The sequence below is a fragment of the Cynoglossus semilaevis genome, chromosome 19, assembly GCF_000523025.1.
Source record: "Cynoglossus semilaevis isolate Cse_v1.0 chromosome 19, Cse_v1.0, whole genome shotgun sequence".
Lineage (NCBI taxonomy): Eukaryota > Metazoa > Chordata > Actinopteri > Pleuronectiformes > Cynoglossidae > Cynoglossus > Cynoglossus semilaevis.
Window position 1 is genome coordinate 9,066,661 of NC_024325.1, and position 23,163 is coordinate 9,089,823.

The 23,163-nt window shown below is 41.3% G+C and overlaps 1 protein-coding gene across 1 annotated transcript in view; it reads right to left on the reverse strand.

The window, feature by feature from the left end:
• The window catches only part of tspoap1 (TSPO associated protein 1), a 39,149-nt gene that overhangs the window by 10,656 nt on the left and 5,330 nt on the right, over positions 1 to 23,163 (reverse strand). The window contains exons 3-22 of the mRNA XM_025065570.1: positions 16,726 to 16,833; positions 15,826 to 15,954; positions 15,274 to 15,450; positions 14,190 to 14,372; positions 10,727 to 10,876; positions 9,382 to 9,465; positions 9,155 to 9,244; positions 8,888 to 9,040; positions 8,689 to 8,793; positions 8,441 to 8,491; positions 7,902 to 7,934; positions 6,463 to 6,643; positions 5,377 to 5,570; positions 4,129 to 4,235; positions 3,934 to 4,043; positions 3,718 to 3,846; positions 2,152 to 2,784; positions 1,368 to 1,519; positions 806 to 1,279; positions 285 to 686 (exon numbers count right to left, since the gene is read on the reverse strand). Coding sequence (XP_024921338.1) covers positions 285 to 686; positions 806 to 1,279; positions 1,368 to 1,519; positions 2,152 to 2,784; positions 3,718 to 3,846; positions 3,934 to 4,043; positions 4,129 to 4,235; positions 5,377 to 5,570; positions 6,463 to 6,643; positions 7,902 to 7,934; positions 8,441 to 8,491; positions 8,689 to 8,793; positions 8,888 to 9,040; positions 9,155 to 9,244; positions 9,382 to 9,465; positions 10,727 to 10,876; positions 14,190 to 14,372; positions 15,274 to 15,450; positions 15,826 to 15,954; positions 16,726 to 16,833 — 3,645 coding nt within the window. The remainder of the gene's footprint in view (positions 1 to 284; positions 687 to 805; positions 1,280 to 1,367; positions 1,520 to 2,151; positions 2,785 to 3,717; positions 3,847 to 3,933; positions 4,044 to 4,128; positions 4,236 to 5,376; positions 5,571 to 6,462; positions 6,644 to 7,901; positions 7,935 to 8,440; positions 8,492 to 8,688; positions 8,794 to 8,887; positions 9,041 to 9,154; positions 9,245 to 9,381; positions 9,466 to 10,726; positions 10,877 to 14,189; positions 14,373 to 15,273; positions 15,451 to 15,825; positions 15,955 to 16,725; positions 16,834 to 23,163) is intronic.

The following is a 23,163-nucleotide window of genomic DNA, read 5'->3' on the forward strand; positions in this document are numbered from 1 at the left end:
AACTTATCTTTATTTGTCATTGTGACACAGCACAGCACACCATGCACAACGAAATTTAACCTCTGCATTTAACCCATCACCAAAGTGAACAGTGGGCAGCCGTGGTCAGCGCCCGGGGAGCAGTGCTTGAGGACGATGCCATGCTCAGTGCATCTCAGTGGTAACCTGGCAGTTGGTGGATTCGAACCTGGGACCGAAGTCCGCTTCCTTTACCACCAGGCCACCACTGCCTTTAGTGCTGATAAATGAACTACTTAAAGAACCATTCTAGTGTAACAGCTGACCTGCTGCCTCCTGCTGTACACCGGCTCATCGTCCTGTCTTAGGAAATCTTCAATGGACACCAGACGGCTGTTCTCCTCCTCCTCCTCTACTTCAGACTCTAGTGTTGAGGTGCTGGGAGGTCGGAGCAGGTTCGTTTCCTGAGGGTGAAGGAGGTCCATGATTGGGGCTTTAGGTGGGGAAGGGATCCGTTCAGGGCTCCCCAGCTTGGCACAATTGTCCTCAATAAACTCTGTGATAGAAGGGAAGGGACGTATGATTCCAGGGCTGTCTGTGTCTCTGCGCTGCTCCAACGCTGCTGCTACTGCATCTGTTGCCATGACTGGCTCTTGTCCAGGTGCTGGTGCTCCTGCTGGACATGGCCCTGGTGGTGATGTGGTGGGGGGAGTCACATTCACATTCACCTGAAGATTAAACAGAGCAAACACAGGGTTGTGAATCTCAACTTGTACTTTTAGAAAATAATCATTAAAAAAGACTGGTGTTGACTGGTTAGGTCCCAGTAACAGGAGGGAGAAATTACCACTGGTGTGATGGTGTTGCCCACAGGTGATGTGGTCTCACACACAGGCAGGGAAGCAGCAGAAGAAGGATTGGCCCAGGCCTGGACGTATGAGGCTGATGAGGGAAAGTCTGTACTGTGTAGAGTTTTAGAAAAATTGGCAGGAGCCTCCACTGAGAGGCCAGTGTTTTGTGATGGCAAAGTGCAGAGAGGCATGGAGTCTTTGGCAGCAGAGTTCATGTAAGACAGTGGCAAAGGCATTTTATTGTGTCCTACTGGGGCACAGGCTTGGGAAAGGGGCATCGATGGGGCAGGAGGAGTTGGCCCTGACATGATGGTTGCCAGTTTAGAGGGCACGTTGACTGGCAGTGAGTCACAGGACTCTCCGTGGGCAGACATGGTGCGGACAGTGAGCTCCTGAGCCACCTGCAGGGACTGGATCTGAGAAGGCCCCAGCAGAACACTGCCTGCCGTTGGGGAAGACACCTCCAGCACCTTACCAAAAAACAAAGAAAAAAAATAGTTATAGACAAAAAAAGGTGACAGCTAAGGATCGTTACTTAAGGAGAGAACTCAGAGACACCTTTTTCTTGTCAGCATATACGGTGTATCCAGTGACACGGACTCCGTTGGAGGTTCCAGCAGCATCTATAGTGACTGGCAGCCAGCTGATTAGGGCGATACCAGGAGAGGGGCCGTGCTCCAGCTGCACATCCAGTGGAGCATCAGGTGGACCTGCCAAGATTACAGGCGTCAGAAAGTCCAGTTGTGACAGGAAAGATGTAATGTAGAATAAAAAGAATTCTCATTAAAGAAATCAACCCAACAAAACAACAGTGTATGGAGTGAGTAGGTTAATAACGGCAGACGTTGGAGGTAATTTAATGAGGGGCAAAGACAGTATCAAGGCTCACCGTAAAATTAGTTTTGGTACTAAATTAACAAAACACTGATTTCTTTTTACAGTTTAACAGCTCAGTAAATACATTACTTGTAACTGCCACCACAATATTGATGGGTTGTTTGATTCATGTATGTTAATTTATTTTATTTTATTTTAATAAATCGTCATTGTTGTCAAAGCTCTGCTCACTTTCTGTATATTTGGTTAACCATGTATGAAGTTACATATTATTCATCTTTCTTTTTAAATTAACTGGTATATTGTATTTGGTTAAATAGAAAAAGTATAAACATATTCCTGCTTTGTTTCCTCATGGTCTAGGTTGTGTCTAGGCTGACACTGCACATGAATAAAAACACAATACATTGGTTTTGTACTGAGTTTGTCGTTACTGATCATTTACGTGAAAGAAGTTTACCAATGGCATCACAGGAAACCTTGACTACTAGTGCTTGGTGCTGACCTGCCATCAGTGTGGTGAAGGACACTGAAGAGGTTCTGTGTTCCCGTCGCTCCACAGGTAACTCCCACGGTGTGCGGTGTGGTCTTGCCTCCACTTTGACTGTGTACTGCATACTAGGCAAAAGGTTACTGAGGCACAGTGAGTAACAGCCAGCCTTCACCAGCTCATGCTCCTCCTCATTCAAGGTCACAATGTGCACATAGTTGCTATTGCTGGGCAGCCAGGTCAGGTTGGCAGAGGTGGCCGTAATGCTCTCAACACGCAGCTGCGTCGGCGCAACACAAACATCCCTGCCAACCAGCATGCTGCAGCGCAGCTGCTCCGACAAACCCTTCTCCGTCACACTTTGCACCGACACTCGATAGGCCTTAAGGTTTATGTCCAGCCGCTCCAGCACCGCTTTGGTCTGAGCACCAAAGGGTACGTTCAACCGCAGTTCCTGATCCACATACACATTATAGCTCAACACAACACCCCACCCAGCTGGCACCAACGGAGGGTCCCAGCCAATGATGATACTCTTGGCAAGCTGCTTAATGAGGGTGAGTTTACGTGGGTAAGGCACAATGTCTACTCCCACCTCCTCCAAATCGAAGTCCACTCCGTTGGTGAGGGGTGCTGGGACAGACAAGGCTGATGCTGGATGTGAGGGGGCGGAGGCAGGAGCTGAGGCAGGAGCTTAGGCAGGATCTGAGGCAGAAGCTGAGGCAGGAGCTTAGGCAGGATCTGAGGCAGAAGCTGAGGCAGGAGCTTAGGCAGGATCTGAGGCAGAAGCTGAGGCAGGAGCTTAGGCAGGATCTGAGGCAGAAGCTGAGGCAGGAGCTTAGGCAGGATCTGAGGCAGAAGCTGAGGCAGGAGCTTAGGCAGGATCTGAGGCAGAAGCTGAGGCAGGAGCTTAGGCAGGATCTGAGGCAGAAGCTGAGGCAGGAGCTTAGGCAGGATCTGAGGCAGAAGCTGAGGCAGGAGCTTAGGCAGGATCTGAGGCAGAAGCTGAGGCAGGAGCTTAGGCAGGATCTGAGGCAGAAGCTGAGGCAGGAGCTTAGGCAGGATCTGAGGCAGAAGCTGAGGCAGGAGCTTAGGCAGGATCTGAGGCAGAAGCTGAGGCAGGAGCTTAGGCAGGATCTGAGGCAGAAGCTGAGGCAGGAGCTTAGGCAGGATCTGAGGCAGAAGCTGAGGCAGGAGCTTAGGCAGGATCTGAGGCAGAAGCTGAGGCAGGAGCTTAGGCAGGATCTGAGGCAGAAGCTGAGGCAGGAGCTTAGGCAGGATCTGAGGCAGAAGCTGAGGCAGGAGCTTAGGCAGGATCTGAGGCAGAAGCTGAGGCAGGAGCTTAGGCAGGATCTGAGGCAGAAGCTGAGGCAGGAGCTTAGGCAGGATCTGAGGCAGAAGCTGAGGCAGGAGCTTAGGCAGGATCTGAGGCAGAAGCTGAGGCAGGAGCTTAGGCAGGATCTGAGGCAGAAGCTGAGGCAGGAGCTTAGGCAGGATCTGAGGCAGAAGCTGAGGCAGGAGCTGAGGCAGCGGTGGTCTCTGTTCTTTCAGATGTGTCCATGTGGAGGAGATGCTGGTGACTGGCACTGTGCAGGGTGTTATGAGACATGTCCCCCATCTCTGGATGGTGAGTGCTCATGACATCATCATCTGATACACGTTCCACAAAATTTGAGGGGACCAGCCCTCTCCGTCCATCCATCAACTCACCTGAGAAAAGGAAAATAATTAGCAATTACTAATTATATGCTAATTGTAGGTACATGATGTAGGCACACGTCTTCTCTAAAGACTTACCTTCATAAAAGCCGTCATCATCCATATCTCCATACACGTAGATGTATTCTCCAGCAGTGAGAGGTAACTCAACATCGGGGTTGTCATTGGGGCCATCGTGAGGATTATAGCTGTTTAAGTAATTTTTGATTTTCAGATAAAGTTCAGATAAAAAACTACTAGTACTGGATATTACTTCCCTTCCCCACTTCTTACCTATATCTTGCAATAAAGACCTGAAGCTTAGCTGCTCCTCCGTGGGCGGTGTAAGGTGCTGGGGCCACATCAATGTCCAGTTCATCTACTTCACTTGCCGTGTCCACCTGAAAATGGCATAAAAACTAGATGAAACACTGCAATATACACTTATATAGGTCATGGATAATTGTTTTTTTAACTTTGCTTAAAAATTGAACCTGTGCACTGGACTGGCCAACCTGCAGTCCAGATCTGTCTCTTGTTAAAATGTGTGTTCCATTATAAAAAAAACTCTGACAATAGAGCATGTTGAACATTTATAGATTTTGTGAAACAAAAAAAACAAAGTCACCAGAGCTAATGCATTGTATGTCAATTTAATGACTGCATTGATTCAGTCATCAAATAATAATCAGTTTGAATTGAAAAATCCTTCTTATTTTGTCATTCATTGCATTTTGATGGAAATGTAATTAATTTCAGAGCCTTTTTAATTATTGTGGTTCTTTTTTTTTTATCGCCTCACCTTCATTACTGAATGGAATATTGACAGCAGAAAAAACAACTTTGTATAAATTCATGTCCACTGTCTATGTGGAAACAGATATAAATATATTTATGGCTCTCTGGAAAAAAGCATTTCAAAGTTAATGACTGACTACTACTACTGTATAACCTCCATAATCCAGAACGGCCAGAGGATTATTTTACTAAAAATGAGATTTACAGTAGTGTAGGCCAACGAGAGATGAGATGAAAAGACCACCTGTCTGCCACACAGGAACAGAGGCTCATTCTTTTCAAACAAATACTAAAACATAACTTTTTTTTTTACTAAATCATTCCTATAATTTATGAGCAAAGTTGGTTTTATGTAGTGCATTTAGCTCTAGAACGTGGTCCTGTGAGAAGACAAAGAGGTTAAGGAGCATTTTTAATCCATTAAATCCACACAGTCATTGACCTCATAAATAGCCAGTGCCATAATCTTTATGAGATATCTGTCTGTGGAGAGACAAAGGAACAAACAGCAACAGCCTTTATTTGTGACTAATCCAAATGATGGAATTATTAATACGGAAAACGTCTAAAAAGAGATTTAGCGCCATAGAGCAAGTGGATTTTAGTCATTACTCTGGATCTTGTAGAATGTAGTTTTTTTTCAAACTGTCTTTAATTGTCCTGAACCCCATTATTCAGTCTACAGTCACGTGCAATCCATTCAACAATTGTGTCAACGAACGAACTACTTTCTCAGCCGTGTACCTCATGTGTTGGGCTTGATTTGCGTGGACTGAGGTGAGAGTCAGACTTAGGGCTGAGGTGCCTGGACTCTGACTTGCTGGAGGAAGAGGCTGACTTGCTGACACTGATGGTGGGTAGCTCACGATGCTTGGTGACGGGCGAGCCCCCCCTCCTGGACAGCCCCAAAGAGTCTATCCGCAGCGCAGCCACCACATCTAGCAGAAGATAGAAGGAGGAAGAGGATAACACATAATCCACAGGACTCCAGCAGACACCTCCAGGCCTCTCACTGGTTAACCTGCTTGAATCTCTGAGCAGCTAGTGGGTAAGGTCACTGTTTGACATGCAGGAGGCTCAAGGCTGAACCTGGCTGATTAAAGAGTTGAGGATAAGCCCTGTCTCCATCTGTTTGAGGTCAGAGGTCACTCTAACTTGTGCGACTGTGTGTCACTGTATCGCTGCTAAAAGGCTTAAACGGTTTCACCAACCACAAACATTTCTGGGACCTTCATGCACTGCTCAAAATTACACGCAGTTACACTGCGACAATGTCGGTGAAATGAGTGGTTAAAGCATGCCTGTGCTTTAATGATGGAGAACACCATGATGGAGGACATATCGTGCATATTGTTACCCTCAGGGCAGGAGAGAGTGTCCCCTCCCTCAACACTCCAGAAGGCTATTTCACCCAGGGACACCATATCCCATGAGGCATCAGTGCCGTCTAAAACAGTGAAGAGTGTTTGAAAAGATGCTGGATGAGTTTGGTCATTTGTTGTTACTTTTAAAAAAGCTTTAAAATGAACTGCTGTTTGGTTTTGTATTGGCTCCGAACACACCCACTATTGTAACCTATTGGTTTTACAACTATGGTTGTGTTTAGACTTGAATAAATGTGTAGCTCATGTAAAAAACAACATAGTAATACTAAACCTAAACCTGCTGCCGGGGTGTTTCAGTCATTTTGTAAAATATGTTGGTTGCAGACTTTTTTTTTTTTTCTTCTGTTAATTTAAGTAATAACTGCGTAGCTCACCTCGCTCCGTGGTCAGGTCCACACCATTGGTCAGAACTTCTATTAATTTAAGTAACAACTGCGTAGCTCACCTCGCTCTGTGGTCAGGTCCACACCATTGGTCAGAACTGAGAGACTGGGATTGTTGAGAAGTGTGGAGCTGGCCAGGTCTGCCTTTGAGGCCTGCAGTCGAAACTTCTCCAGCTCTTGAGACAGCAGACCAAACTGTTCACTCTGGCTGCGACATTTCTCCTCCAGCTCTCGCACCTTGGACTACTCATCAGACACCAACGGACACGGTGAGACAAAACACACTTTTGGATCAACATGGGCAATTGATTAATTTCTATTTATTTCTAAGTTGACTCTGATACAATTTGCAATAAATTATGTCTATGTTTTCTCTGAGAACAGAAAGTAAATGTTATCTACATGTATTGTGTTAACAAACACATTTTTGTGAGTCATTTGAAGACTGGAACACCAGTATCAGGTTCAGACGGGGTTAGACTAGTGAGTAAACAGGTGCAAACACGAATAACACACATTTAGAAACTCAACAGGAAGAACATGGGAGGGAATTAAAGGCGTGTGAGTGCAGTGGTACTTGACGGAACATTATATAGGTTGGTCTCAGCTTTGCTGAGTTTCTATATGCGGCAGTTTTCACTTCCGGTTGCGGTGGGAGTTTCCTGGCAGGTTGATCTGACACAAGTGTCTGCACGGAACGGTGAACAACAACATTTCCTGTTATCTCTCACCTACACTAACCAGACACTGCAGGCAACTGCACTCTGGTTAAAGTGAGCTGAGGTAGTAATGAGCACAGGAAACTAGGAGAGACCTTTCTCTCAAATCGTTACAGAAAATACTTTTTTTTTTAAAATACTCTACTACTTTAATTAACTAATATTACGTTTCTAAAATATTAAGGGAACGTATATAAGCAGCAAACGTTTCTCTGATATAAATCTGGTACTTTTTTTCCGTGTAGGTTAATGACCAGATGTCTGGTAAGATTTTGTCAACTTGATCATTTAAACAGCAGGAGTCTAACTGGTGTGGGTCTATCTGTGGATACTACAAAAGGTGTGCAGCAGTGGGCTCATGATTTACCAGAGGAGGTAAAAAAGAAAAGATTAAAAGTACCTGCATGCAGTCCAGAGTAGTCTGGTTAGCAACAAAGAACAGAAGAAGGAAAGTAAATACATGCTTAGGTGAGGGACAGAAAAATATATTATTAAAGTAGAAACACAGCTGTGCTGGTGCACAGGAAGACGCCTGTGAGGAACAGAAATGTCTCCAGCCTTCAGCAGCAAAAACCTGCCTTTGCCTGGACATTCATGTTCTATGAATTTTAGTTTTAAAATAAAAATGTTGGTTAGATTGACAGAAGGCGACCTGCCTGGATGACAAAAAGACTTTCCCCTGTAATGTTTCAGGTTACGACTTAGAGAGAAAGGAACAATGTGAGAGAGAGTAAGAGGAAGGAAACAGGCAGTTTGAAAAACAGGAGCAAACAATACTCTACCAGCTCTCGTCGCAACACGAGCTGAGTCAACTCCTAAAATAAAATAAACAATCTTCTTAGGAACAAAGAGCACATACACCACATATACACAGTCATCAACTACAGATACACTCACATATACTCACATATACGCATATGAAACAGAACAGTATCTTTATTGTCATTCAGACAACGCCCAAAAATAGTGCAAAAAGTAGGTATTAAAAACATATCGCACATTACCGTGTAGATTCATTATCTACACACGATTTTGATTTTCAGTGTGAACTGTCACAGGCACACAAAGCTGATTTGGTTATTTACAGCCATGGTGAGCAGAGGTGTCATTGCTTTTAACAGTTTTCTAGGCCCATGAATTTCAGACAGTCATACATTGTTCAGTGTGCTGCTACATCATCTATTACCAAACACAGCTCAGATATTAGGGATGTTTTTGTTATTTATTGGGAAATGTTATTTGATAGTCAGGGCAGCATCACGGGACTTTCATGGTGCGTATGTTGTGACTGAAGCGTCACTCTGGTGTCATACAAACTCACCTCCAGCATCTGGACCACTCCTTCATGCTCCCTTTTGGCAAATAATTGCGCCTGTTGAATGAAAAGATACTGAAGTCAGTGTTATGATGGGTCTACCAGGCCTCGCGAAGAGCACAGCGACCTCTGTTGACAAAACTAATTTGAAGCACAAAAATATTGCCCCCTGCTGGACAACCACTGAGTTGGCAAAGAGAAAATAGAACAGTCAAAAGCGTCTTGTTCAAAGAACCTCAAAAATGGATTCTTACCCGCTGTAAACGTTTGATCTCATCCTGTTTGAACTTAAGGATAGCCAGTGCCTGATCATGTTCCAATTCCAGCTGCTGCCTTCGCTCGGCGACCTCTCGCATATGCTGTTCAGAAAAAAATAACACAAATTAATGAGGCGCACTCAGATGTAGAGCTAAAAATGAGACAGAACGTTGTTTTATTTGAACTCTTACTTACCTTAAGGACCTGCTCTAGGTTCTCCAGTTTGGCACGGAGTCTCTGGTTCTCCTCGAGAACTGAATTGTGTTGAGCAGTCACTTCAGAGAGATGTTCCCTTAGCTCTTCATTCTCAGACCGAGTCTGGAGAAACAGACTGTCAGACTGAGGGGGCTTTATCGAGAGGAAATGTTTTCCATTGAAATAGGCAGGATTCTGTTAGTTCTATGTCTAAAGCTGCCTTAAAACTAGTTGTGGTTCTAGCCCAACAGGACCCGGATCACTGACCTGGTCAAGCAGCAGAGCCTTCTTCTTAAGGAGATCTGCCTCCTCCTTTAGATGCTCACTTTTACTTCTCTCATCTTCAAGCTGGCTCTCCTGTTCAGAAACCAGGTTCAGATAGAATTATGATATTCCACGTTCAAATATTTTAAATTAGTTATTGCAAAACACTTGAAGCAGGAAAACTGAACGTCGAGGACAAAGCAGGAACCACAGCAGGCGACTTAACCTACCAAATCTAGACATCTCTTCTGTCGCTTCTTTACTTCATGCTCAAGGTCTTCACATTCTTTTCTTTTCTTGCCCAGCTCATTCTCCTGGACCAACATCAATGACATAGAATAGGTGATGTTTACATACAGTGTTGCTTAACACACTGGTTTTGACCTTTAACACAAAAGCAATGAGGTATTGCAAAGCTTAGCATCCTTTAATTATTCTAAATGCAGCTTACATGCAGGACCAGCAAAGGAGAAATCAGCTTATTTCAACGTGGCCACTGGACCTCAGTCAAGTATTACCTCTGTGACTGCTGGAGATGGAGATTTTCTGTGGCTCTAACGTATCTATGCGAGTATTCGTGTTTATTGTTCAGCAAATTATAATCTTTAAGTGCTAACTCTGAGCTGCTGTTCTTCTTGTTTTAATACATTTTTTTCTTTCTTTGTTTAAAACATCAATGCTAAAAGACTAACATTTGTCATATTTACATTATTAACCATCAGAAACATGTCAGTAAAATAAACCCTCCCCTAACACACAAGTATTGTATAGGATACTTTTAAAAACTAGCGTAACGGTGTTTCATCGGACGAAACAAAATTAGAAAAACCATTTGTTGTTCACATACATGTTTTTTAGCTGAGACCTTAACATTTTGCATGGTTGTTGACAATGCAGCCACAAACTGACCTGTCATACAGAGCATGAATAAATACAGATGCTGCAGATATCGGTGTGTTCCAATTTTAAAGTTGTTGTGACAACTGTGTCGATCAATTTGGATCATTTGTAATCATTGGGAATTCTCCCTGTGTTCACTCGAAGCACAGCTCTTTAGGGGCAGAAGCCCAACTAGGTCAGCTGTCCCGGTGCCACTCAATGTCCACGTTGGTCTTCTCATGTCTCTACTCAAATATTGTCTTTCAAGACAAAGAAAATTGATGTGCAGTTATTGAAGCAGACTTTGTCTCTATAAAGTGCAGTCCAACCAGTGTGAAGCTCTTCTGTTTTCCAACTGACAAGATCAAATATAATCCTCACATTACATAACAAATCTGACCGTGGTTTTTCCTCCAGTGGCAGTTGGCTCTGCTACTGCATGGAAATTCAAGCTTAAGCTTCACATTTAAATCTACATTAAAAAAAAAAACAAACAACAACTAAGCTTTATCCAAGCAATCAACATTGTTATTATAAGAGCTGCTAGAGTAGAAATCTGCTGAAGAATGTTGACTGTAAAAGAACACGTTTGTCAACAGGCTTCAGAACCACAGCTACAATCACTTTATATTGAATAATGTTATAACAACATTAACAAACCATTGACATATCAGTCAATGACCAGTTTACTCTCACCAGAAACTGTAGCTGCTGCTTCTCTGTGTGCTGCTCTTGAATGGAGAGGGTCGGGCTGAGGCCCGGTGGGGGCTTCACTGGCTGCTTAGACTCCTCATTTGGGGTCTTCTCACACCTGGATGAGGCTTCATCTAGTGACACCCCTGCAACCTAAAAGGGACAGAAAGAATCATTCAATTATTTTAAGCTCACATTTATTGGGATGTAAAACATAAATAGGTTAAAACAAGGTCAAAAGGTTCTTAGACAAAATGAACATAACACTTTGCCTTGGGAAAACACTGAGTTAGATCAAAACCTGTCGCTAAGCTTCAATAATTTTAACAGTTTTCCATTTTGACTCAGTAGTTAAAAATCTAAAGTTTGTTATGATTGAAATAAAAATATAATGATACAACCTGTCCAAGCTGAAAGACACCTAGGAGATGTGTTCCAAAGCATGTTCTAGCAGTTTAATTTGAGACAGATTGAAATTATAACACCTATCTTACAATTTACCCTTGTGTCTGCATATATATGTGTGTGTGTTTGTGTGAGACAGTGAGTAAACATAAGGTATTGGTCCTGTACAATAACACTAAACATTACACTCCCTGCTGTGAGAGAGGGATTAGTGGCAAGCCTCCTTTCCAATGGTCCACTTCCAATCAAAGAATAATCCAGAGGGAATCCCTGCAGCCTGCAACTTGACTGGACCTCATCAGCACAACGTCAGTCTTTAATTAGGCCTAAATTACATTTCGATGATGATATATTTCTTTTTTGCACCCGAAGCTACACGTTTTTCTCATGAACTCTTTTACGTTTGACTGACAAATATGAATGAGGACGGGCGAACACAGGAGAAGAGTTAAGAATTGGGAATCAGGAGCTAATTTTAGACCAAACCTGCTTATGTTCAGAGTAGAACTGTGCTAGTGCAGCCAAGGCCGTGACCTAATAACAGGATCAAAGTGACTCTGCCATGTGCAGCAAAAACGAATGTCAACCTAAATTATTATTCTTAGTCAAAAAAGCATGATGACAGCAGCCTTTATGTTCAGGTATTTCACTTAATGAGGGATGATACTCAGTGCTGATTGGTTGGCTGCAGGAGATATGTTCCATTAGGCAATAACTAATGCAACTTGTTTAATTGTATTCCTTTATGTATATATAGATACATATTTATATATGTGATATAACATGTGATATAACTCCAACATAAGGAGATATTACATAAGTATGGTTTATAAAATGTCAAACTAACCCAACACATTCTTACCTACATACTTTAAAATTATATATTATATATATATATACATACATAATATATATATATATATACATATATATTGTGTGTATTGTGTGTGCTACTAATTTAAAAATAATAATTCAAAATAGAGATTTCAATGGAAATAAACAACTCAAAGATGTTTTGTCCAGTGTTGTTATGTTAATGTTCTTTGAAAATAATTATTAGTTAATAGTTACCTTATTAACTACACACATTTTTAATTAAATCTAAACGACCACTCCCACCATCTGTGACATGATGAGACAGAGAAAGCTATTGCTACTGTCGAAGATGCATTAGTTACTGTAACTTTCAATGAGTCATTAATTGAACAAAGTAACATCCATTACCAGGTAATAGGCCATAATGTCATGTATGAATGACAGATAAAGTTGCCCAAAAGTTACTGTAGTCAATTCCACAATGATCAAACTGAGGTTACAACTACAACACGATTTCTAAATTTCATAAATCCTTATTAAAAATAGGTTATTATACTTGCATGCCCCGAAAGAATAAGTGTGACATGCTTTTATTTCATTGAAATGAAATTATTGGTTTAATACTAAGAATTATTTTTGAGAAGAATTTGTACACAATAGTATCTCCTATAAGATTTTCTCTTTGGATTTTGTTGTGTTGGCAGTGGCACTGCTGTAATTTCTTGTGTAAATAATAATCTATTCCATGATTCCTAGAAGAACTAATTTCAGGCCTAAACTCAAAGGTTCTCTTTTACCGTCACACCATGGTCCCTCTGTAGACACTTGTAGTAATGAAACAAGACCAAATTGTGCAGTGAAGCAGGGTCAGGTCTATTTAGCAGGCCCTGGATACCATAAGCACATACAGTAGGTATAATCTCTGCAGACTTCTGAAACCAGTAACTGGATCACTTCTTTTGAAAGGACCTTAATGGATTTGCCTAGCTACTGTATTGACTGTCTATTAAATAAATGTCCGCCAATCAAACCCACCATGTCACTCAGGAAGGCTGCCAAATTCTACATCTGGAGGCCTAAAAATTACTGGTACAAAACCGACCTCATGTCCTTGACCAGGCTGCATCAATGTGTCATTTTTACAAATGAAACTCATTCAAAGCAGAAGCAATAACAATAGAAACCGGCAGAAGAACTCCTGCTCTGCTGTAGGTCAATCAGTTGCACTAACATGGTGCATGTTAAATCCCAATAATCTTGAAGAATGTGCCGGTGAGTTGAGAACGTATCACAAACACACCACACATTGTACGAAGCCAAATCTCCAACAACCACCATTGGTGGCGTCGCTGATTAGTTTCAGTGTCAATGCTCAACTTTGAATCCTGCACCACTTTAGCCTTACATCCAGGCAAACATTTGTGGTGTTAACCCCGAGGACTGAAGAGACTGGCCCACAAAGACCTACAGACAGAAATAACAGCCGGAAAACCACCTACCCCTTTGGTGAAATCAGTGGCAGTGACTTTCTCTGACCTGCTGGGTATCCAGAGCGAGGGAAAATAAAAAAAGAGACGTCCTTCATGTGGCAGGAGTCTTACCTACCTCAGAAAAACCCTCTAACCACTGCCGAAGCAAAAGAGAGGGGATTACTGGACTGTACCATTCGGTTGTCAGAGGGGATTACAGTTCACACAACATGGCCCCTTTCTGGGTTTGAGCTTGTGTGTCCCACAAATGAGAGATTACCAGAATCAGTATTCTCATTTGTGCAACGTGAGCACACAACTTTGCTCCACTACACAGGCAGTAGAGAATGTTCCAGCAGAGAAAGTAGGAAGAAAAGTCTAGACTAAGAATACATGACCACATACATTATTATTGAATCATTCTCCTCTGTTTGAATTAGAGCAGCAGTGACATCACACCCTCTTATAACCTTCTTATAACTTGTTTTATTGCTATACTCTTATATTCTGTTGATGTGTTCTGCTGACAGCTGTTATGGAGGTCCTTAAATCTGTGTCCCTACAAAAACTCTTAAGTTATAACCAACATAACATCAGACCTTTTAGGAATTACTTCAAAGCTCTTGGTTTAAATAACATCAATTTACTGCCATTAGTTGAGTGAGTATGGCCACATTGAACAGGATTAGGCCCTGAGAAGATGGATGGATATGTTCACTTTTCAACCACTAGAGATCAGTGTAGAGCTGGGCTCTGCTTTGTTTTTGTTTTTTTACCTTCTCCCTTTTCTCTCTCTCAGTTTCCACACACTTCTCTGAGCCACTCGGCTCAGGCCTCTGGTTATGCTGCTGCTGTGTGGACGATGTGACAGAAAGTTGCCTCTGGAGACGCAGCACCTCCATCTGAGACTCCTGCAGGAGCTTCTCGAACTCCCTTCTTCCAGGCTGAGTAGAGGAGCCCTAAACACACAGACATACACACGTTAAGGCCAGTCATAAAGCCAATCAGGCTGAACTATTAAAATTTCATTTTCAATTTAATTTTTTAACTCTTGCTCCAAAAATGCTACACTAATCTTAATGAACGGCTCTGACATCATGTCTAATCTGATCAAACCTTTGTGTTGTTTAATTCAGAAATTACAATAAAACTTTAAAAGGGAAACTATGAAGTGTGATTTATCCATTAGATGCAGTTTTTGAACTCATCCAGCATAAATAACTCAATCGTGTTGAGTTACTCTGATGTACAACTCAAAGAAACGTACATCACAGTGTCTAACTGGTTATTGTGTAACACAGCAGATGTTTGCATCCAGGGGAATAAACTGTTAAGTCACTGTTTCAGTCATTAAAGGCTGGCACTTAGAGAGTCCGCCTGCTCCTGCACTGTCATCTCAGCATCTGCTGTGACGCAGTAGTTGTAAATATAGACTTAGGAGGGAATTAGGATAAGCAGTGCCACAAGTGTCCAGCAGAGAGTGAGGGAGTGACATTATGTAGTGGTGTTTAATACAGGAGACGTGTGAAATTATGGGAGAGAGAAAAGCATCAAATTGGAAAAAATGATTCAAGTGAAGTATTGAAGTAAGACAAATTTGACCTTTTTCCTTTATCAGTGGGCCCAGAGTGACGGCCGGTGTAGTGATTTGGCTCAGTTTCATCAGGACTGCTTTTTTGAGGCAAGCCTCCTCAGTAGTGAGGGTAAGATGAGCTAAGTCAGAGGGCATTATCCATTTTTATTACAAAATCTGTGGTAATGGTAAAGAGTTTTCATTCACCACCATCAAAACGCTTTGCAGACAACATCTGTGCTGACACCAATGATGGAAAAGGCTGAGTGTCATTCTTCTTCTTCTACCTTGCTATTGCCCAGACGTGCCTCCAGGTTTCTGCACTCCTGCTGCAGGGCAGAAATCTTTTTGTCTTTGCACAGCAGTGCATCAGCATGCTGGGCAAGGTCACGAGCTCGCTGACGGGCAAATGCCCTCTTGTACTGTTCCACAGACACAGGTCGCAGTGGTGACGAGGAACTGATCTGTACAAAATAAAGGCAGAGGAGTACTCATGTCAGCATGTCAGGTGGTGTCAGGCTGAAGCTGAAGCTGAAGCTGTGTGGTGTGGTGTTTGCTCAAGGCAGTTTCTTCAGCGTGGTGATTCCTAAATAACCCTGAGGTAACTTTATTTAGCCTCCAAACAAAAGTCTGGGCTGAACCTATCAAATGTGTTAGCCAGGTGGTTAAAAATGTGTGACGTGTCACTGTCACTGTTTCAACGCCTCTTCATCACATTCTCAAATGTCAGCGTCAGATAATGTGTCAATCCACTCATTATTTGCAGCATTTCAGGCTGATTAGAGATGTGTTCACTGGTAAAAGTTGTTTTTATGTTGTTTGAGTTCCACATTACACACCACTCTTAGATTGGCCTCCTGAAGTTTTCTAGCTCTTTCTTCAAGCCTCTTAGCAAAAAGAGCCAGCTCTGTGTTCTTCCTCCTCAGCCGCCTGACCTTCTCCTCAGTCTCTGGGGCGCTGCTCTTCCGCTACACATCAGGGAAGGAAAATGATCATTATATAATGCCTAGAGCAAAACACCTATACTGTGATGACAAACAAAACGATCGAACAAATACTAGTGTAAAGAACAGTTTACAGTTATTACAGTTATTGTTTGACCCGTCTCATGAGACATTATATAATAGAAAGCTTTAAATCAATTCCTTTCAAGAAGTTTTAAGAGAAACTTTAGCTAGATTGAAGCTAAGCCACAGTAAATATTGTGCGAATAATTGTGAGATAATGAGTAAAAAAATGGGATGATAAAACAAATTGGATTTCAGCTCCCTCTTATAGAATGAAGTAAAATATTGTAGCATAACATTATAACAATATCTAAACAAAAAAGAATTACAGATCCACTTACTGCATAGTGTACAGATGCATACATTTGGTGAGAGAAATAATATAAAATATCACAGGCCAAAGTAGTACTATTTCTAGTTATTATGGAGCTGTACACCTCTAAATAGGTGAAGACAAATCTCCTGTCCTGTTTTGAAAATAATCCTGTCGTCATTTATTCTTTTCACATTCATTTTCCTTTGGGCTTTGTCGGCAGCTCTAAATCATTCAACTATCAGTTCATCAACTGTTAATTTAATAACATTTCAGATGGACCCTTTTGATACAAAACAAAGATCACGTTACTCTAACCAACAGAAATCATGCTCATACAGATGTTACAATCAGCCCTGCTGTGTGCTCATGACCTACTTTCTAGAAGAATCAAGATTTCCTGTTATTTTTAGTCTTACCAGAAGGGCATTTTCCTCCCTCAGTGTGGAACAAGTCTTTTCCAGCTCATCTAGGGCTCGCAGGAGTTCAGAATTCTGTCGTACCAGGAACCCGTAATCAGTGCCGCACTGAAAAAACAAATTTGCTCTTCAGAAATTGTCTTGTAGTTACATTGAGATTTTTATTCTCTTCTCTGTCGTCAAGTAGAGCAATAACTAACAGTGAGCACAGCATGGACTACCACCGGCTCTAAACAACTAAAACACTGTGCAGAGTAAGAGAAGGACCAAAGCCCTCCTCTTACTGTACGTCAGTCCATGAAGATGGGCTGAAACAAACCAGGAAGAAAAAGGAAAAAATACTTTGACATATTATTACAGCAGTGTCGAACAGTTTATATATATATACTGTTAACAAACAGGCAGTTACAGAGGGTCCTTGACACAAAAGTTAAGGTTTAAACACCATGATACTGGACACATGGCCTTTAAACACAGAATGGACTGAATGGACAGAATAGAAACAGTAGGGTTTTCAATTCAAATTTGGAATTGATTCATCTTCGCCTGAGCTATAAGAACATGTATACTTAAACAGAGTGACAATGGTAAAAGTAAAAATAAACATTTATGCAGTCACAGCTAAGAAAATGCAATACAGCTCAGTTCAGATGGACAAAAACAGAGGAGGATTTTATGGAGAACTGACAAAATCGACAAATAGTTACGTCAAAGGCGTCTTCCCATTTTTAAAATCAATTAAGTCAAACTAACCGCACAAAATGTTTGATGGACATGCCGAAAATATTTACAAGACATTGCAAAAGCTGAACTCTGACGTAGATTGAACTTTGTTTCCTGGACAATTATTTTGCAATCAATCAGAAGAATCAGCACATGGTTTCATCACATGTCGTCGATGCTAAAGACCAAATCAATCACCTGGAGGGACCCGGCCAGAGTGAACTGAGCTTCTCCTTCGATTCCTCTATGATTCAAATGATCTTGGAGTCTATCCAAGTCTTTTAATTGTTCTAGGGGAATACACCAGTGGCTTTTCATTACTGGTGACGTAATGCTGGCTCCATTATACGCTAAAATCCAGACTGCTGCTGCATAAAAGCTGCAGGTGGTGAGGTCCACTCAAGGCCACTGTATTAGCATTCAGCTATACGTCCTTTTTGACTGAGGTGTGGTTTTCACGTGGGTCTGGCGAAGTGAGACAGGCAGATGAAACACAGCAGGAAGACAGTAGGGGATGTCTGTGGAAATGCATTAGCCCTGGCCAGGACAGATGGGTCTACACACACACACACACAGAGACACACACACACACACACACACACACACATATATACATACAGACCACCTTTACTGCCTAAATAACATTAGAACATATAACAAATATAAACATATGCACTTTAGTCACTGACTCTCACTATAAAAGTAGATTATTTGCTTTGTAAACAGGGACAAAACTTGGTCTGGCTGCCATTGTAAAGAGAACAGGCCAGTATGACTCCTGCGTATCTAGGCCAGTTACTATTTTATACCTCCTCCTGGGTCTACAGTAAAAAAAGGAAAACTGTTGTAATGGCTTTCTGAAAGGAATCATCTTCGAGGGGAGACAAGAAAATGAAGAACTCAAGATAATCTAACCCTTGTTGTTCTTCGATACACACTCCAAGTCTCAATTGCTGTGCAAGAACATGACAAAGCATGTGATTTAGAAGAAATAGGGGCAATTACACAGTGGGAAAAGAATATGAGGCTAAATAAGTAACACAAAGCTGTTACTGCTTTTATTGCATTTTATACTACAACATAGAGCTCCATATGTCCCAGTGCCCGCTGGGAAAACGGAAGGTATAAAAAGAGCCAGTCAGCTGAATGTGGAGATGAACCTTTATTTCAGACCTTGTCAGCCTTGGGCAAATACAAAGAGGAGGTGCCTCCTCCCACTGACCCCATCCTCAAACACATCATGTCTGTGAAAGGCTTCGGGAGACCATTTAAATCACCATGGGGGCAGGAAAGGAACCATCAGACAATGTGAGTTGCAGCCTTTCCATTTAAATTAGAATCTAATTGACTTGACAGTGTCACTAAAGTCTCACAGTTTAGAACGTTGTCAATATTGCTCTCATCTCTGTCTGACAAACTAGTGTTTTTTCTTTAAAGTAACTAGCAGCAGATGTTAAGTTTGATATTGATCAGGTTTAGGTTATATTAACACACAGATCACAATAACATAGGTCAAAGTAATGTCTGTATACAAAAAAAAAAACTACATAATGAGAAGAACCACACTGCTGTCTTTGTGGAGCACTGTTTTATGGACAGCATCTCGCTGTCTTTTCTCATATATAAGTCATGAATATGCTCTCAGGTGTCCTTTTCAATCCTCTGTTGTATTCAGCACGACTCATCTCCCCAGGGTACAAGACTGGGGGTCTCCCACACTGTGTTGAAGAACAAAGAGACAACACACGAGACCCCTTCACTCTCCCTAGGACACGTGGTAATTGACTTCCACAGAAATGTCTGTATGAGATGATGAACACATGTATGACCGATACAATACCACAACAGTTACACAACTATTGTTTAGTACATGCAGTGCATGCAAACAGCTGCAGCTGAACTACACAAGGTCACAGACCTCCTCCTCACAGCTCGACGGTCAGACTGAATAAATGCACATCTGTTGGACCCATTTCAGTATTAAAATGACGGGCAACCTTTCCTGACATTCAATGGGTTGACTTAATGAACTTCCTTTTCCTTCTCTAGCCACAAACCATTTCCTATAACAAGTTTTAGTTCCACCAGTAGGTAGAACCAAATGTAATGTTTTGGTTTCCAGACGTACACAGGAAATGAAAATATAATTATACAGACACAGCGTATACATAAAACATGACAATGAATGCAGTGCCTGACCCTTGTCTGGACCTCATCTGAGCCAGACAGTAGTCAGACAGACAGACCTCGGCTTAATATGATGAGAGACCATTTCTCCAGAGGTCCACCTCTCAGTATACTATTAATTATTCACACACATACACACTCACACACACACACACACACACACACACAGAGAGAGTGAAAGATACAGATAAGATCCCTTGTGGCTGCAGAAAGAAATAAAGGTCAATTTTAGTTGCAGCTTTCCCACTAAGAGGCTCCTGTGGACTTTGTTTTGTCTCACTGTAAACTAACGTTTACGGTTGGTTTTACAAGATTTTACTTTTAAACAAAAAAAGTTGTAAAACACACAAAAACCATCTAAAACCCCCTTTTTCAAACGGTCTCGATCTTTTCTTTCACATTGTGTTGATTTTCTTACAACCAGCAAACACAACAATGCAGCCTACAATGACTTGTTTGGTGGAGTTAAAATTAAAGTCATACACTGTTTACTGGTAGGACTGCCTTAGTTTTCAAAAGGAGGTTTCTTCTCTCATCCAAGAGGCTTCCTTAGGTCCAAAACAGATAAGTAGAGGACAACAGGAGTGTCTTTGTTTCCTGGAGACAACTCACCTCTCCTGGTAAGGACTGAATGACTCAAAAGAGTCATTACCATAAAACAATACTGTATATGAATTCACACCTGTTCACATGAATGATGTTTTCACCTGGGCTCAGGTGTGAATTAGCTGCACAAACCACCAGAAGTTGTCAGTGTCAACAGGAGCTGTTGTAATTATCACCTAGGATAAACTGCTGACTGTGTCCCACTGTACATGGAGTATGTCTCTGTTGTTGAGTAATTTGGAAAGAGATGTTTTCTGTTTCTAGAAATCTCTTAGAAGGTTAACTCTCTGAGTCTTAAAGAATCCCAAACCAGTTTAGTTGTCTTTTGAACCTCTTAATATTAAATGTGCAGATTAATAAACCAATATTCTGGAGAACAGATCTCTGTCTCTCCTGACAGACAGAGACAGTAGCACCACAAATAGGTTGCATGAAACCCTAATAAGTGTGAAAATACTGTGGAAGGCACATATGTTAGGTGTGTTACAAAGTGAAATATATAAATATAGTGGCAGGTTTTGGAGATAAAGTGATGGAGACAAAAGGCTGAGATGAACTAGATGCATGCTCAGAAGAGAGGCTGGATGAAGTTGTTGTAGATAGAACTGTTAGTTTACATAAAAAGCACAACCTCACTTAAATAAAAAGTACAATTAAACACTTTAACCACAAAAATCCCAGACCTTGACATTTAAGAGGATTTCTCCTCGACCACATTGGCTGCACTTGTTACAGACCTGCCCTGTGAGAAAATGAAATGCTGACCCAGTAACACGGCTAATACGGTACTTACAAGCTGCAGGGCCACGACTGTCAATAAATTGAGCGAGCAGGGCTTTAATTTACATGTCAGGAAACTGGATCTGCTTAGACAGCTGTTTCTGGTGTGAACAGCAGCGGCCCATAGAAGATCTGAGTAAACATAATGTGAAGCTTCGATACAGTATGTTGTCAAAACTGACACAGATTTGCAATATTCCAATCATTCTCCAAAGCAATTAGGTCTTCCCAGGAGAGATCTAATTTAATGGCAAATTCAACAGTGAAAGGAATTAATTTGAAAAGTGTGCCCTGCTTTTACCAAATGACAGCTAGGACTGGCTCTAGCTTGGGCTGAGGATGGTGGACGGAACAGGTGATAGATGGCAACAATTTATAAAGTAAATGCAGCCTTTAGCCATTTCTGGTATAATATATTAATCAGTTGTACTGTGACACCTCACTTAACATTGTAGCAGTTGTTTAAGAAATCCTAGAACTGATCATTTCTAAATTTTGTACAATCTTTGTGCCAAGAAAAAATCTTGAGTATTGATTAAAGATGGTTAAAAACTATTGCCAAGAGATAGAACTGCTTGCCTGGTTAATTCCTCTGTACAGTAACTCCTCATGGAGCAAACACCCAGCCTCCATTAGAAAGGCAGCCATACAGTCTGCAGACAGGTGTTAAGTGTGTAGATCACAGAGGACCACACACACACTCAACATGCTCATTTCTCCTACAGACTGACACCATCAACAGCTTTGTACGCCTATAATCAGAGGCTCAGCGTTAACATTTAACAGTGGTTCTAATATAAGTCAGTTACCAAAGATGTCATTGAAAAAGAAGATAAGTAAATTACATTATTACTGTTGGAAAGTCCTGTGTTTATAAAGTTTACATAATGTTGAACTGTTTGTTCAACATTATGTTTTTATTATTGTTGTTTTTATGTTGTTTTTATTATTATTATTATTATTGTTTATCTTTTTGTTTCTTCTCTGTCTAATTACATCCGTGACCATAAAGACCTAAATATAAATATGTGGTAAATGTAAATAGGCTGTGTTGTATTCTTTATTATCCTACAAACATTACGCATACAATATATATCTTTTTCTACTGCAAGATTTACTCAATTTACCAAAAAAGCACTGCTGTATTATACAGTTTTTTTCCCAAACATTTTTTTTTCAATAATAACAATAAAACTAAACTAAATAAAACTATACCAGCTTTGTCCAGAACATAACTTACAGATAAAGGCCTCTTAGGTCCTGGGCTCAGGAAAGACGGGAGACTTAAGGTCAACAACAGTAAAACCAGCCTGAATTCTTTACATTCTATATATAACGCTGTCTGTTCGTGCAGGGATTAGCTGAATATGAGTGCAATTTGTCAGCAATGTGAAGCCACTCTTTTTCCTGCAGCTTTACTGCACCTGCTAGGTGTCTGTATAACAGTTCTGGAAAGCTCTAATAATCTATACTGTACAGAGGAGGGTGGAGCAATTCAATAAATATTTATCATCATGAATGCAGTATGAGAGTACATGTATATGCACACACACACACACAAACACACATACACATTTATACAAATACACAGAGGAATGGCAGAGGCGCCCCCACATCAAATAACAGTGTAATTAAAAACAATAATCTAAGATGGACGACCCCCACTGGTTTAAAATCAGCCAAATAATCATTTCTAATGCCCCTTTGTAATGTTAACCTTCAGCTACTGGGGGCAAGTATCCTCTCCCAGGTGGTGCTTTGACAGTTCATTAGGGGTGATTGTAATGATAGAGAATAAATTGCTGGGGGTGGGAATGGCAGCAGACAAGGTTGGGAACCAATTACTTCCTGGTTTTGATAATAAAATCAGTTTAGAACTGCTGGTTAGACATGCTGTGGTATCCTCTACGTAGTAACTGCTAAAGAGAAAATGTAACCCAAGGTGACCATAAAAGCTGTTATCAGTGAAGGAACTAATCAAGACATCAGCACATTCAATTATGAGTATAATTCACTCCACTACACCTGCCTAAATCAAAACTCTTTATACCCTTCTGTCTCTTCAACTTAAATGCAATGCAAGGAGTGTGTACTGTAGAAGATGGTACTTTGTGCCACTTTTATGTAAACCCTTTATTATAA